General features: G+C 39.9%; 3 protein-coding genes and 2 long non-coding RNA genes across 5 annotated transcripts; 3 read left to right on the forward strand and 2 right to left on the reverse strand.

Moving 5' to 3' along the window:
* Positions 1 to 4,055: 4,055 nt before the first annotated feature.
* LOC139189887 (pentatricopeptide repeat-containing protein At3g54980, mitochondrial-like) lies at positions 4,056 to 4,622 on the reverse strand. Its single transcript, XM_070809149.1, has one exon. It carries the CDS (start codon positions 4,620 to 4,622, stop codon positions 4,056 to 4,058), a length of 567 nt encoding a protein of 188 aa, XP_070665250.1.
* Positions 4,623 to 4,648: 26 nt separating this feature from the next.
* Positions 4,649 to 6,782, reverse strand: LOC139189888 (pentatricopeptide repeat-containing protein At2g39230, mitochondrial-like). The gene is made up of 3 exons (XM_070809150.1): positions 6,621 to 6,782; positions 5,384 to 6,457; positions 4,649 to 5,041 (listed from the first exon to the last, which is right to left on the reverse strand). The coding sequence occupies exons 1-3, from the start codon at positions 6,780 to 6,782 to the stop codon at positions 4,649 to 4,651; spliced, it is 1,629 nt and encodes a 542-aa protein (XP_070665251.1).
* A 1,316-nt stretch (positions 6,783 to 8,098) lies between these two features.
* LOC139190213 (uncharacterized) lies at positions 8,099 to 9,218 on the forward strand. The gene is made up of 2 exons (XR_011574294.1): positions 8,099 to 8,167; positions 8,996 to 9,218. It is a non-coding gene; the product is annotated as an uncharacterized lncRNA (long non-coding RNA).
* A 172-nt stretch (positions 9,219 to 9,390) lies between these two features.
* On the forward strand, positions 9,391 to 13,211 carry LOC139189889 (uncharacterized). Its single transcript, XM_070809151.1, has 5 exons — positions 9,391 to 10,825; positions 11,012 to 12,102; positions 12,184 to 12,441; positions 12,556 to 12,838; positions 12,991 to 13,211. Exons 1-5 carry the CDS (start codon positions 9,391 to 9,393, stop codon positions 13,209 to 13,211), a joined length of 3,288 nt encoding a protein of 1,095 aa, XP_070665252.1.
* Positions 13,212 to 14,382: 1,171 nt separating this feature from the next.
* LOC139189955 (uncharacterized) lies at positions 14,383 to 15,502 on the forward strand. Its single transcript, XR_011573776.1, has 2 exons — positions 14,383 to 14,451; positions 15,280 to 15,502. It is a non-coding gene; the product is annotated as an uncharacterized lncRNA (long non-coding RNA).
* The last annotated feature ends 339 nt before the right edge of the window (positions 15,503 to 15,841 follow it).

The raw sequence follows: 15,841 nt of genomic DNA on the forward strand, positions 1-15,841 counted from the left end.
ATTGAAACTCATCAATCAATGGATAACCCCTATAACTTGACAATAAACGAATTGTTTTTTTTTTAATAATAACTCCCTACACTTGAGTTAATAATACACTTTCCAAACTAATCAAAAATTACAAACTTACATAAAATACTTGATTACTTGCAATACAAGAAATCTTATAATTAATAGGTCACCTCCTCAATTCCTAAAAATACTATTCTACCCCCATCTTTTATGAAGTTGCTTGAATGTACTAGTACAAGAAGCTCCAAAATTATTGAAAGATTATCACATTCCAAGCAAATGACGAAATCAGTGGCAATTTCGTAATTAAGCGCTCAGGCAAACCCATTTTCCAAACGAGATATAAAATTCGGGAGTAACATTCCCATTACGTAATGGCACATGGTGGAAGCCGCGAGCCTTTGCCTGACGACATGTCGTATTAAAACGCCGAGGAATTTAATTCAAACTTTCTTGTTCAAAAGATGCTCGGATTTAAACGTGGGTTGTTGGATTCCTTTCCTCGAGATGGCCTACTCCACATCGGACGGCTGTTGTTGGTTGGCAGATTTATTAGGAGCTTGTATGTCGTGGGTCCCACCTCGAGAATCGTGTGGTTTAAATTTTGATATGTCTCGACAATAAAAAAAATTTCAATATGCCGAAACACAATTCAATATACTAAATGTCATAATATAAATAATTAAATATTTAAAAAATATATATTTCAACTATTTGTATTAAAATACTGTATTGTCTGACACACTTACAATTTCCCCTTAATATGCAGTTCGTGGGTCCGGATGAGATTGCAGATTGCTGTGACTGGTCAGTCACCTATGGCCCACACAAAGCCCAATCCGAAAAGGATCATATCATATGACTGTATTTTTTAAGAAAATGTTATTGATATTTCAAAAATCATATTCTACACTTATTATAAATGTATTTTTCTTTTTAAATATAGACAGTTTGGAGCGTTTAAGAAAAATTTCACTGTAGATCATGTAATTCAATTTTTAAAAATTTTGGACATGAAGTTTGTACTTTTTTAATTTGATTTAACTTGCTAACTCATTAGATTTGAGGATGAAATTTCGCGTAGCACTACATGCGTGTTTTATATGTTCGACTTTTTATAGTATTGCGTGTTTTAAATCAGTTTGAAAAACTGAGAATTTCGAGCGTTTAAACTAGGTTTTCAGGTTTCTGGCAAAATATTAATCGTTGTTTTTAGGGCACGTTTTCTTAAGCCAAAGCACTTAAATGTTACTTATGCTCATGCATGTGATGTCATGTCAAATTTCAGTTCTTAATTTTAATGGAAGGTAGGAATTGAATAAAGAAACTATAATATACCAAATTAAATAAAGAAAACTAATAAAAAAATTTGAAACCTTTCAGTTTTAACAATAAAAACAAAATAAATAGTAAAATAAATAGTATCAGAATTGAATTTTTTAATGTAAAAATATGATTTTTCGTTAAAATGAATAAAACCAGAAGTTTTTTGTTAAAATTCCCAATTAAATAAGTAAGGAAACTACAAAATTAAGGTTTGCCTAAAATCAGAAAAACAAGTAAGACAATGCATTTCTTAACATCAAACTCCACACATAAAAACTCAACCTTCCATTTTCAATCCCCTAAAACTAAATTCGGGAATCAATATCCATACATTCATTTCTACGAATCAAACATAGCCTGCGTGTAAGTTTCGAGAGTAAAATAGAATAAGACAACATTTTGTGTGAGGATAGAAATACATGTGTTGTGTTAGGGTATGGTTGGTACTCTACTTGAATATAATTTTTTAAAATAAAAAACAATTTTAAGTTTTGAGCTTTAAAAACTTGTTTGGTATGATTATTTTCAAAAATTAAACTCAAGACTAACTAAAAAATATAGTCTATTACCTAAAAACATAAAAAATGAGTTTTTAGAGTTTTTAAATTTAAATTCACTTATTTCTTTTCTCTCCCTCCTCCCCCCTCACTCCAAATCTATTTCTCTCTTCTTCTTTCTCTGTCCTATTTTTTTACCATTTTCGTCTCTTTTTCAATCCGTTCTTTTCATTTTCTCCATTCTTTCTCTCATTTCTCTTCCTCTCTATCTCGTCCAATCCTCTATTTCCTTTCTCTTTCTTTCAATCATCTCTTACTTTCTTTCATTCTCTCTCCTCTTTCTGCCTCTCTTGCGACCTTTTTTTTTAGATATCTTTGTCTAGTTTAAGTCGTAAGATTTAAAATTTTTAAATCGCAAACCAATCAAGTTTTTGAGTTTTTAAAAATTGTTATCAAGAAATGTTTTGAAAAAGGATAAAGGAATTCAAATGGAATACCAAACATGCCCCTTAGTGTTTTCAGATATACGATCAAATACACTAAGTGCCATAATGCAATTAGTTGAATTTTTTTCTTCAAATATTTAGGCACTTATATTATGACACTTATGTGTCAGTGTTTCTAACACATTCAAAAACTTTTTGTATTTTTGGGGTCGGAAGTGAGTGAGACGTGCATGGCATGTTGCATGCTCAATCGAGCCCCATGCTCCTCTCATGTGTTATTTGTAGTGGGTAAGGGGCACGTGGTTGTCGCATCGAGTGTAGAATTTTTGGTGATAGTCGGAGCAATCAGTGCCTAAGACAATGATGTTTTTACACCATCAGGTCCTGTCGTCCCGAGACCATACAAAGCATTTGTAGCTGCAGAATAAGAATAATTGCAAGTGGTAGGCATCACCGCATTATTGCAAGGGAGATGTTAACCACATTCTCAGTTCAACATTTTTGTTCTACTTTTTCGATTCTCTTTTATTTTGATTTTTATTCTCTTTCTATTTTATTTGTAATGATTGAAGATGACTTGAACCGTCAACTTTTTAGGTCGTCCTTTAAAGATCGACTTTATAAAACACTTATCAAATCAATCAACTTTTAGCTATTCAATTAACGTTGTTAAAATTTCAATGTTTAATTGTTTGATCGAAGAACATGATTCATCTAATCATTGAATACTAGTTTGATGGCTAAAGGATTTCACATTTGGTTGATTTTGGCAAAGATAATCTTTATACAACGACCTAGAAAATAAAGGGTTCGAATCATCATACAATGTTTCTATCCGTTTTTATGATAGGCAACTATGTCACTGAAAGCGGACGTTACTCAAATGCTTAAGAGCATTTACCTTTGACCTCGAGATTATTCGTTTGATTCCCTCCGCTGGCAACATCGCTGGAGAATAACTCTCACAGAATTAGATTCATGAATGAATAATGAGCACAGAAACAATGCAATTTTCCGATAGGCAACTTTTTAAGTAGAAGCAACAGTTCATAGGATAGGAAGGTGAATTAGCCGCACAGGCTCGGTTATAACCAGAAAAACAAAATGATCTGTTCAATTAGACTCGCTCGGACTAAACAAAATCATCCGTTTCAACTCTCTTCCATGATATTACCTTCGACAGTCTAGGAGTTTCAGAAGGTTGAAACTTTGTCGGAAGACCTGTAACGCTGTCAGTTGGTTCTCTAGGAAAAGTGTCCAGCAACTCAATTCGCCATGGACCAACTAACCACTGCTCCAACAACTCTCAACCCAAAGAGGCATTGCATCCGTATCAACTTTAATGGCCCTGAAACGTGAGGAGTCTCCACAAGAAATTGGATATGGATATATGGGGAGATGGAGAATGGCTTTCATGAAAACAACCACACCCCAATAGCCATCACAGAGTGGAGAAGAAGGGCAAGGTCGCGAGGAGTCTGATAATGTAGAACATTGTTCCTTTCACTCCAAAGATACCAGCTGATGAATGGAAACCGACAAAGCTCTTCCCCTGACAAGACATGCCGCAGCTGATTCAATAAATCCATAGCTGCGCCCCAACACCTTTGGGAACTGCAGCAGTAAAAGCTGTCATTTCCTACTTGTCCAAACCATATTGCATGCGCCAACGCTTCAGAACCCACCCCACATCTGAAGCATGAAGCTGAATTCCCCACCCAGTGCTTGGAAGCAGAATGCAGGAAAGTAGAAAGGCACGTCATAAACAAACTAGTCAAATCTGGTGCATATCTCCACATGAAGTTCCAACAAGACCGTTCGTTCCCTGGAACTTCCCAGTTACAAGAGTATCATACGTATCGTCATGTGGTACAAGACCTTTGTCAAGCATCTCATCATGCAACCTAAAAGCCTCTTGCAAATGCCCCTCCTTGAAGTTCCCAGCAACCAAAGTATTATAAATATGAACACTGGGAGTCATTCCCCTACTATTCATGTCTTCAAAGTTCTTTCGTGCATTCTCTAGCTGTCCTTTGTTACGAAGGGCATTTATCAGAACTGTATATGTTCTTTTATCAGGTACAATTCCCTTCTGAAGCATCTCTGAGTAGAGATCTGTAGCAGATTGTAACTCTCCCTCTCTTAGAAATCCATCAATTAATGTAGTGTATGCTTTCAAATCACAAGGAATACCTTCTCTAATCATCCTGTTGTGCCAGTCAAGAGCCGCTTCCACGTTATTTAAACTCCGGAAGCCAGATATCATGCTACTGTAAACAGCTACATTTGGAGATAAACCAACTTGAAGGAGTTCGAAGAAAAGTTCACGCGCAGATCCCATGTCTCGTCTTTTACAAAACCCATCAATTAGAGCACAATATGCAGTAGCTCCAGTTCAATGCCCTTGTTTTCCATCTCATTCCACATTTTCAAAGCCATATCAATTTGATTGCTTATGCAAAACCCATTAATAATGCTGGTGTACGTGACAACATTAGGAGAGACTCCACCTTCACACATTTCTCTGTATACAGCCAGTGCAGAATTAATGTCACCCTCCTTGGTATACCCATTTATAATGCTATTGTAACTAACACATCCAGGAATAAAACCCCTCGCAACAATTTTCTTTAACATATCACTTGCCTCGGATGTACGACCAGCTTTGCACAAGCCATCGATGACAATGCCAACTGTGAAGCCTGTGGGAGAAATCTTGGCAGCCACCATATCATCAAAGACATGCTCTACATCACCGTTCTTGAAGTAGCCGTTTATCAAGATATATTAAGTCACATCGTTTGGTTTCAAACCCCTTTTAAGCATCTCCACAAATACACTGCGTGCATGCTCCATATTCCCTATTCTGCAATAGCCATTTATCTTGCTATTGTAAGATACTACATTAGGTACCACACCTTTACACATCATTTTATCCCATAAACTACAAGCTTCACTTACTTTACCCTTCCCACAAAGCCATGATAAGATATTATTATATGAGAAAACATTAGCAACACCACACTCAACAACCTCATCAAACAAGTTAGACGCATTTCCAAATGACCGATATTTCAAAAATCCTCATAGCAAATGATTTACAATGAAGACATCAGGAAAAATATCCATGTCTTTCATTTGCGTGTAAAGCTCATAAGCCTTTTCCATGTTCCCATTCTTACAGCAGTATTCTATAAGAATTGCATACGTAACCCTGTTTGGAGTAAGTCCATCCTCTATAATCATAATGAACAAACCCAAAGCACTCTCCAAATTCCCTTGCACACAATAACCCTTCATCAAGCTTGTAGCAGCAACCAAATTAACTGGGTACCCACAACTTACCATACCATCCTTAATCCTTATGGCTTCAACCATATTCCTCTGCTTCACACAAGCCGTGATGACACTGCTAAACGTGACCACGGAAGGAACCCACCCCATTTCTCTCATTTCATCCAACAACTCCAAAGCCAAACACGAATTGGGTTTCTTACAAAAAGCTTCAATAGCAACACTATAGGATGCTGCGTCAAGTTCTACCTCTCTTGCCCTCGCCTCTCGAAAGTACTCCTCTGCGTCATCCGGCTTCCCCTGCTTCAAACAACCACGCATCATCACGTGTAGAGTGACACGATCACCTCCAATTCCTCTCAAAGCCATTTTATCATACACCTCTCGTGCTTCCCCCATCATATTTCTCCTAACCAATTCTGTTAAAAGAATATTTACATACGTAACACAAGGACACATCTCAAGCTCCAGAGTTCTACTAAAGCAATCAATGGCACATTCGATTCGATTGGCTCTAACATAATTGTTCAATAAATAGCCAAAAACCTGAGATTCTAGTTCAAAATCAAACCGTTTGGCGCAGTCCACCAAGTGATGGACAAAGACGCCCGAATTGCCGGAAACGTACTGGTTAAGCAACATCTTAGCACGCCTGTGAGTCTTCGGATTGCCCATCAAAATGTGAAGCAACACACAAACGGCATCGACACCTCTGACAAAACCTCGCTCCCTCTCACCCCATTTGAAGTAATTTACTGCCGAATTGGGCTTGCTTTTGTGGCTAAGAAGAGTGCTGATCACACTGGTTTGTGTTAATTCCGAGTCTTCAGAAACTGGGGCGGCGAACTCGCCCTGATTGGGGTCTGATGCAACTGGGTTTTCCTGAAATTCGATTTCTCATGTGGGTTTCTCGGGAAAATCAGATTTTGATGTGATTTTCTCGTAAAAATCTGTGCTTGGATTGGAATTCCCGGAAAATGGCGGCGATTCTGAATGGGGTGTTGGAGAGGAATTTAGGGTTTAAGAAAGGAAGACGACGTAGTACAGGGAGTGGCGAGGAGTGGAGGGACTTCATTGTTTGGGGTCCTTTGCTGCAGAAGAAGAAATTGAAGAAACCCTGATGGAGATCAAAGGCTTCGGCTTGGTGGCATAGTGATGAAGCGAGGAAGGGGATGACAACAGAGGCTGCGGCGCGAGCTTTGGCCATTTACGGTTTTACCCCCTTGAGATAAAATTCAAATCCCCAAATACATATTAAGGATATTAATTGTTTGATAGGCAAATCAGAAAATGGCGCTTAACAAAAAATTACCACATAATTATTTATTCATACATAAGTGAAATGTTAACTTCGATTTTCGTAGATGGTGAGTTTTATACCATCTAATTCTAGTGTGTCACAGCCCGTCCCAGAATTACTTAATACCGAGGACGTGAAATTACAGAAACGCCCTTAAACGGGATTAAGGTGCGTAATTTTGACATTTGTTTTACTTTAAGATCCTAAACTAGGGTTAGAATTATATATTTGTATGTGTTAATATTATATGGGTTAAGGTAGGGCCTTATACCCTAAATCCCTCCCCAAAATCCGTTTTGTTGTCTCTCTCTCATCTCCCTAGTCACTCTCTCTCTCTTATTCTTCAGAAAACACTCTCTCACTCTCTCTCTTACTCTCATTCTCTCTCAAACTCTCGGACAAACACCCAAGACCTTGAAAACTTCACAAGTTAAGGTTGAGGAAGGTAGCATCGTGTTCGTAAGGACCATACGAACACATTGATATTGTTTTCAGGTAAGATTTCCCACGATTCCATGTAGAAAACTTAAGCTCCGAGATTGCTACTGTTCATGAACTTAAATTTGGTTGTGTTTTAGGTTAAACAAAGATCACCACGAGTCTTAGGAAGTCCCAAGGAGGCTCGGAGTGCCTCGTTTGAACAAAATGGACGTCGGGATCGTCGGGTTCGAGTTTGGCCGAAATTGAGGAATTTTGGAAGGTATGATCTCGTAGTTTTTAGGCCTTAAAACCCTTCCAACGTGATAGTACATGTTAAATGCTTCATTTTGGTGTAAAATTCGAAGAAATTGGACGAAAAACGAAGGAGAATAGTGGATTTGAAAATTTTCCAGAAACCGGCGACCGGCGACTCGCCGGAGAAGACAGGGAATCTTCCGTCAAGTTTGACGGAATATTCCGACGCCGTTAGTTAACTTTAACGGAAACCGTTAGTTTTTAACGGAATATTCCGGGAATATTCCTAACGCCGTTCACTGTACCGTCAGTGTGCCTGGCACGTGGCTGCGCGTGGGCCGCGCGTAGGTCCGTGCCACGTCAGGCGCGTGGGGGCGCGTGGAGCATCCAAAAATTATTTTAAAAATATGGGGATGATCCTGAGGTTGTGTAGGTCACTGTGGTATATTCATATACCCAATTTGAGCATCGTATGAAGAATTTATTACCTAGTTGGTTTAGGTGCGTTTAATGTGCGTTAAATGATTGTTTTAAGTTATTTCACTTCTAGGTGGAACTTTTAACGAGGACGAGCACATCCAGGGGCGTCAAGGGGGTTACGACCCGGCGACATACCAGTGAGTGGGCATTGCTTTCTATATATATACCTATATACTCGATTTCCCCAGAAATCAAATTTAAATGAAAAATATATTGAAATGAAATGAAATATGATGTGATTGCCATGCATAGAATGTTATGGATATTATGAACTGTCGTATGATGCATATATGTATGATGGTGCTGTGGACGCACAGGTAAGTATTTAATTACTGTTATGTTGAGGATGATGATATATTGAGCTCATATCCTGCACCATGGTTTAGTGCTTATAGTATTCACCGCATCGCACGCTCGCCTTGGATCCAAGTAGATGCTGGTCGTACAGTCCACGCGGAGTGGGTACGACGGGCCAGTCGTAGAATGTTAGTGAGATTATGACTGGTGGGTGACCTTAGGTTATTGTATACAGATGATTGATGAGAGAAGCACTTGAGCGAATATTACCATGAGTCGTTCAGACTGCATTAGGTGGTTCCGACTTATGTGCAGAAGGCCGGACAGGTCACGCGGAGTGACTCCGGCAGAGAGTGAGATTGATAGATGTTGAGCTCTAGGTTCAATCGTTCAGGACTATTAGAGGGCCTCCGATTGATTATTTCTTTTACCTGATTTATATTATGTCAATGCATTCATACTAAACTGCTGAATTTGGCATGGTACATTCTTTATTGAATCTGCTATAAGATTGTTGATCGAGACAGTTGAGATATATATGCTATATACTATTTTTCTGGGAAAGTATACAGGTTTTCCAAAAAGGGGTTATAAATGTGGATTTATGAAATGTTTTGGAAAAGCTTTATTTTTCGCCCACTCACGTTTTCTGTTTTTCGCCCCTCCAGGTTCTAGTTGATAGTTGAGGCGTTGGTGGCCTACGAGGACTGCTTCGGCGTTCTGACAGACTAAATAAATGTAGGATTCACCCGAGGGTGTTGTAAAATAGTTATGGTCCTACTTGACTGCACCTAGACGCTTATGCTCTGTTTATGTGTGTTTAGTACACTCTTATGCACATAGAATGCTAGGTTGTAAATAACTGCAATTAGTGGTTTTCGTTGACTCGTATTTTATTATTAAATCGTTTCCGCTTGCGTTATGGTTACGTCACACTCACGTGACGGCCAGCACGTTCTAGTCTTCGGGTTAGGGTGTGTCAGTTTGGTATCAGAGCATAGGTTGCAGTCCTGTATAACTAGTGATTTTACTTATTAATTTTTGGATGTTTTCTGTCAGAATTATGCCGCCTCGTAGAGATCCTCGCCGTGCTGCTGAGCCTAATTTCCCCGATATAACTCAGCTAGGGGCATCAATGGCTCAAGCTTTTCAGGCTAATATCCGTCCTCCTCAGAGAACACCTGTAGAGACGATGTATAATCTGAAATTGGAAACCTTTGAGGGAAATGAAGGTTATGAAGGGGCAGAAAAGTGGTTGGATCGGATTGAGCAGACCTTTCAAGTGATGCAAAGTCAAGGAAACCTGCCAGCTAATAGATGGGTGGAGACCACCACCTGGTTTTTGGGCCGTGAGCCAGCGGCGTGGTGGATAAATCAGTCGAGGCACATGGCACCTGAAAGGACAGCCGAATGGGAGGTATTTAAGGAAAATTTTATGAAGAGATTTGTTCCTCCGGAATATATAGATCGCAAGAAACAGGAATTCACCAGTCTGAAGCAGAGAAATATGTCCGCACATGAGTACTACAGGAAGTTTACTGATTTATCCCGTTATGATTCTGATTTAGCGGGTAATCAAGCAGAAATGCTTCGTCGTTTCAAGTTAGGATCTAAGAAGAAGTACAGAACGTTTGCCAATGCACTTCCCTGTGCCGATTATCATGAGTATTTTGAGATTCTGGTCCGGATGGAAGACTCTGATAATCTTCCGGACAGTGAGGATGAAGAGGATAAGGGTAATGGTCAGAAGAAAAATGAGAAAGGTAAAGGTGTTTCCATTCCAGGACCTCGTCAGATGCAGAATTTTAAGAAGAGTGGAATGAGTTCTAGTTCTTCCAGTGGTGGATTTAGTGCCACAGGTCCGAGGAGAGGAGGTGGTAGGTTTGGTAATGGACCTAGATTTTCTGGTCAGAGAGGCTTTGGTGGTACTGGTAGTTCGGGTTCTCCGTTATGTCGCCGTTGTAATTTCCGACATTATGGGGAATGTAGGAGAATCAGTGGTGCATGCTTTACATGTGGTCAGACAGGACATAGAGCTATGAATTGTCCCCAGAATCAGCAGAGGCCCCAGCAGCCTGTTAGGCCAACACCAGCACCGACTCAACAGAACTTTAATTCAGGCAGTTATGGCCAGGTTGGTCGTGGTGGTGCTTATCATTATCAGGGTGATGCTACTCCATATGCTCCAGGACAGTATCACTATTCCCAGGATCCTTATTCTCAGAGTGGATATTCTCAGGATCAGGGAGGTTATACTTCATATCCGTCTATGCCAGCTAGCGGATCTCAGTGGTATCAGGGGGGTCAGCCCCAACAGAGCGGAGTTGCTGCTAGCAGTGCAGGGTCGTTTAGGCCGCCTGCCCAGACAGGTCAAGGAAGTATTCATCAGGGACGAGGTAATCAGAGTGGCAGATGTCGTGGAGGACGACAGCCAGCTCAGGGACGTGTTAACCACATATCGCTGCAAGATGCTCAGAACCATCCAGACTTGATTATGGGTACGTTGAATGTTCTTGGTCATTTTGCTAGAGTCTTGATTGATTGTGGTGCTACACACTCTGTGATTTCTCATACATTTGCTCAAATGACACAACCTCATCCTTCACCTCTAGGGTTTGATTTAGAGTTTGCTATGCCTAGAGGGGATAAATGTTATGTTGATAGTTTTTACTCTGGGTGTCCAGTGATGGTAGATAATGTCATTATGCCTGCTAATCTTATCCCGTTAGACATCGTGGATTTTGATGTGATTTTAGGGGCGGATTGGTTGCATTATAATCGCGCCCATATAGATTGTTACGGGAAATCAGTTACTTTTCTTCGTCCTGGACTACCTGAGGTTACATTTGTGGGTGAAAGAAATGGGGTGAGGCATGGTGTTATTTCAGCCATAAGGGCAAAGAAGTTGTTATCCAAGGGTTGTCAGGGATACTTGGCACATGTGGTGTTAAATGATGTTGATTCCGGTAGTGTGGAGGAAGTCGGAGTAGTCAGACACTATCCTGATGTATTTCCAGATGATTTACCTGGGTTGCCTCCAGATAGAGATGTGGAATTTTCGATTGATTTACTTCCAGGTACGAACCCTATCTCTTTGACTCCTTATAGAATGGCACCATCGGAATTAAGAGAGTTGAAAATTCAATTGCAAGAGTTAATTGATAAAGGTTTCATTCAGCCTAGTTCTTCACCGTGGGGAGCTCCGGTGTTGTTTGTAAGAAAGAAAGATGGAACTTTGAGATTGTGCATTGATTACAGGCAATTGAATCGGGTGACGATTAAAAACCGTTATCCCTTGCCTCGTATAGATGATTTGTTTGATCAGCTCAAAGGTGCCTGTGTGTTTTCTAAGATCGATTTGAGGTCTGGGTATTATCAATTAAAGATTAAAGATGAGGATGTTCATAAAACAGCTTTCAGGACTCGTTATGGGCATTATGAGTTTTTGGTGATGCCATTTGGATTAACGAACGCTCCTGCAGCTTTCATGAGATTGATGAATGAAGTATTCCAGGAATATCTTGACAAGTTTGTTATTGTTTTTATTGATGACATCCTGGTATATTCTAAGTCGAAATCAGACCATATTCGACATCTTAACTTGGTGTTAAGGAAATTGAGGGAACACCGATTATATGCCAAATTTAGTAAATGTGAATTTTGGCTGGATCAAGTGGCATTTTTGGGACATGTGGTATCAGCTCAGGGAATTCAAGTGGATCCTCAAAAGATAGCAGCAGTGGAAAATTGGGAACAACCTCGAACGGTCACTGAGGTGCGGAGTTTTCTTGGTTTGGCAGGTTATTATAGACGGTTTGTTCAAGACTTTTCTATGATTGCCTTGCCATTAACGAAGTTAACCAGGAAGGATGTTAAGTTTGAATGGGATGAAAGTTGTGAGCAAAGTTTCCAGCAGTTGAAGTATTGCCTTACTCATGCACCTGTGTTAGTACTTCCTGATGATGATGGTAACTTCGAGATCTATAGTGATGCTTCTTTGAATGGTTTGGGTTGTGTTTTGATGCAGCATAGTAGAGTGATTGCCTATGCTTCTAGGCAGTTGAAGACTCATGAAAGAAACTATCCGACTCACGATCTTGAGTTAGCAGCTATTGTGTTTGCTTTGAAGATCTGGAGACATTATCTCTATGGCGAGAAATGTAAGATCTTTACAGATCATAAAAGCCTTAAGTACCTTTTCACTTAGCATGATCTTAATCTTCGTCAGAGAAGATGGTTGGAATTGTTAAGTGATTATGATTGCACGATTGAGTACCATCCGGGTCGTGCAAATGTGGTAGCTGATGCTCTGAGTAGAAAACCTCAAGGGCGACTTAATGCTTTGTATGCCAGTCGTGTTTCTCTTCTTGCAGAGTTGAGATCTACTGGAGTAGAGTTAGAATTGGAAGAGCAAAGTGAAGCTTTTCTTGCCAATTTTCAAGTCAAGCCAATTTTAATTGATCGGGTGCTTACAGCTCAATCGTTGGATGAAGAAATTCAAGAATTGATCAGTTTAAGAAAGGAAAGCTAAGCCCCAGGTACATTGGACCTTATGAGATCACTGAGAGGATTGGTGAAGTTGCTTACAGGTTGGAGCTACCTCCAGAGTTGTCTAAGGTACATAATGTGTTCCATGTCTCGATGCTTCGACATTATGTTTCAGATCCTTCACATGTGATTCCTCCTCAACCATTGGAAATTAATCCGGACTTGACGTACGATGAGGAACCAGTGACTATACTGGATTGGAAAGATAAAACTTTGAGGAATAAGACCGTGAACTTGGTAAAAGTATTGTGGAGAAACCATTCAGCGGAAGAAGCTACATGGGAGACAGAAGAACGGATGAGAGATATGTATCCGAGGCTATTTTATGAGTATTGAGGGTTTGGTTGGTGACTGGAATTTCGGGGACGAAATTCTATAAGGAGGGGAGATTGTCACAGCCCGTCCCAGAATTACTTAATACCGAGGACGTGAAATTACAGAAACGCCCTTAAACGGGATTAAGGTGCGTAATTTTGACATTTGTTTTACTTTAAGATCCTAAACTAGGGTTAGAATTATATATTTGTATGTGTTAATATTATATGGGTTAAGGTAGGGCCTTATACCCTAAATCCCTCCCCAAAACCCGTTTTGTTGTCTCTCTCTCATCTCCCTAGTCACTCTCTCTCTCTTATTCTTCAGAAAACACTCTCTCACTCTCTCTCTTACTCTCATTCTCTCTCAAACTCTCGGACAAACACCCAAGACCTTGAAAACTTCACAAGTTAAGGTTGAGGAAGGTAGCATCGTGTTCGTAAGGACCATACGAACACATTGATATTGTTTTCAGGTAAGATTTCCCACGATTCCATGTAGAAAACTTAAGCTCCGAGATTGCTACTGTTCATGAACTTAAATTTGGTTGTGTTTTAGGTTAAACAAAGATCACCACGAGTCTTAGGAAGTCCCAAGGAGGCTCGGAGTGCCTCATTTGAACAAAATGGACGTCGGGATCGTCGGGTTCGAGTTTGGCCGAAATTGAGGAATTTTGGAAGGTATGATCTCGTAGTTTTTAGGCCTTAAAACCCTTCCAACGTGATAATGCTTCATTTTGGTGTAAAATTCGAAGAAATTGGACGAAAAACGAAGGAGAATAGTGGATTTGAAAATTTTCCAGAAACCGGCGACCGGCGACTCGCCGGAGAAGACAGGGAATCTTCCGTCAAGTTTGACGGAATATTCCGACGCCGTTAGTTAACTTTAACGGAAACCGTTAGTTTTTAACGGAATATTCCGGGAATATTCCTAACGCCGTTCACTGTACCGTCAGTGTGCCTGGCACGTGGCTGCGCGTGGGCCGCGCGTAGGTCCGTGCCACGTCAGGCGCGTGGGGGCGCGTGGAGCATCCAAAAATTATTTTAAAAATATGGGGATGATCCTGAGGTTGTGTAGGTCACTGTGGTATATTCATATACCCAATTTGAGCATCGTATGAAGAATTTATTACCTAGTTGGTTTAGGTGCGTTTAATGTGCGTTAAATGATTGTTTTAAGTTATTTCACTTCTAGGTGGAACTTTTAACGAGGACGAGCACATCCAGGGGCGTCAAGGGGGTTACGACCCGGCGACATACCAGTGAGTGGGCATTGCTTTCTATATATATACTTATATACTCGATTTCCCCAGAAATCAAATTTAAATGAAAAATATATTGAAATGAAATGAAATATGATGTGATTGCCATGCATAGAATGTTATGGATATTATGAACTGTCGTATGATGCATATATGTATGATGGTGCTGTGGACGCACAGGTAAGTATTTAATTACTGTTATGTTGAGGATGATGATATATTGAGCTCATATCCTGCACCATGGTTTAGTGCTTATAGTATTCACCGCATCGCACGCTCGCCTTGGATCCAAGTAGATGCTGGTCGTACAGTCCACGCGGAGTGGGTACGACGGGCCAGTCGTAGAATGTTAGTGAGATTATGACTGGTGGGTGACCTTAGGTTATTGTATACAGATGATTGATGAGAGAAGCACTTGAGCGAATATTACCATGAGTCGTTCAGACTGCATTAGGTGGTTCCGACTTATGTGCAGAAGGCCGGACAGGTCACGCGGAGTGACTCCGGCAGAGAGTGAGATTGATAGATGTTGAGCTCTAGGTTCAATCGTTCAGGACTATTAGAGGGCCTCCGATTGATTATTTCTTTTACCTGATTTATATTATGTCAATGCATTCATACTAAACTGCTGAATTTGGCATGGTACATTCTTTATTGAATCTGCTATAAGATTGTTGATCGAGACAGTTGAGATATATATGCTATATACTATTTTTCTGGGAAAGTATACAGGTTTTCCAAAAAGGGGTTATAAATGTGGATTTATGAAATGTTTTGGAAAAGCTTTATTTTTCGCCCACTCACGTTTTCTGTTTTTCGCCCCTCCAGGTTCTAGTTGATAGTTGAGGCGTTGGTGGCCTACGAGGACTGCTTCGGCGTTCTGACAGACTAAATAAATGTAGGATTCACCCGAGGGTGTTGTAAAATAGTTATGGTCCTACTTGACTGCACCTAGACGCTTATGCTCTGTTTATGTGTGTTTAGTACACTCTTATGCACATAGAATGCTAGGTTGTAAATAACTGCAATTAGTGGTTTTCGTTGACTCGTATTTTATTATTAAATCGTTTCCGCTTGCGTTATGGTTACGTCACACTCACGTGACGGGCAGCACGTCCTAGTCTTCGGGTTAGGGTGTGTCATAGTGACTAAAAATTATATGACTTAAAAATACTGGAACACTATTATATTCTATAGAAAAAGATATAAACTTGATGTGAAAACATCAGACTAACTTGACATACTTATTTTAGTCACATTTGCACCGCTTCTCAACTCATATATTTTGTTTACTAAATAATGTGAGTGTTTGTTCTTATCCAACGTCTTTAAATTTATTTTAGAAGAAATTTGTAATTGAAGTGGTTAAGAGTATTTACTTGTAAACCTA

Source organism: Malus domestica, chromosome 12 (genome assembly GCF_042453785.1).
Source record: "Malus domestica chromosome 12, GDT2T_hap1".
Classification (NCBI taxonomy): domain Eukaryota; kingdom Viridiplantae; phylum Streptophyta; class Magnoliopsida; order Rosales; family Rosaceae; genus Malus; species Malus domestica.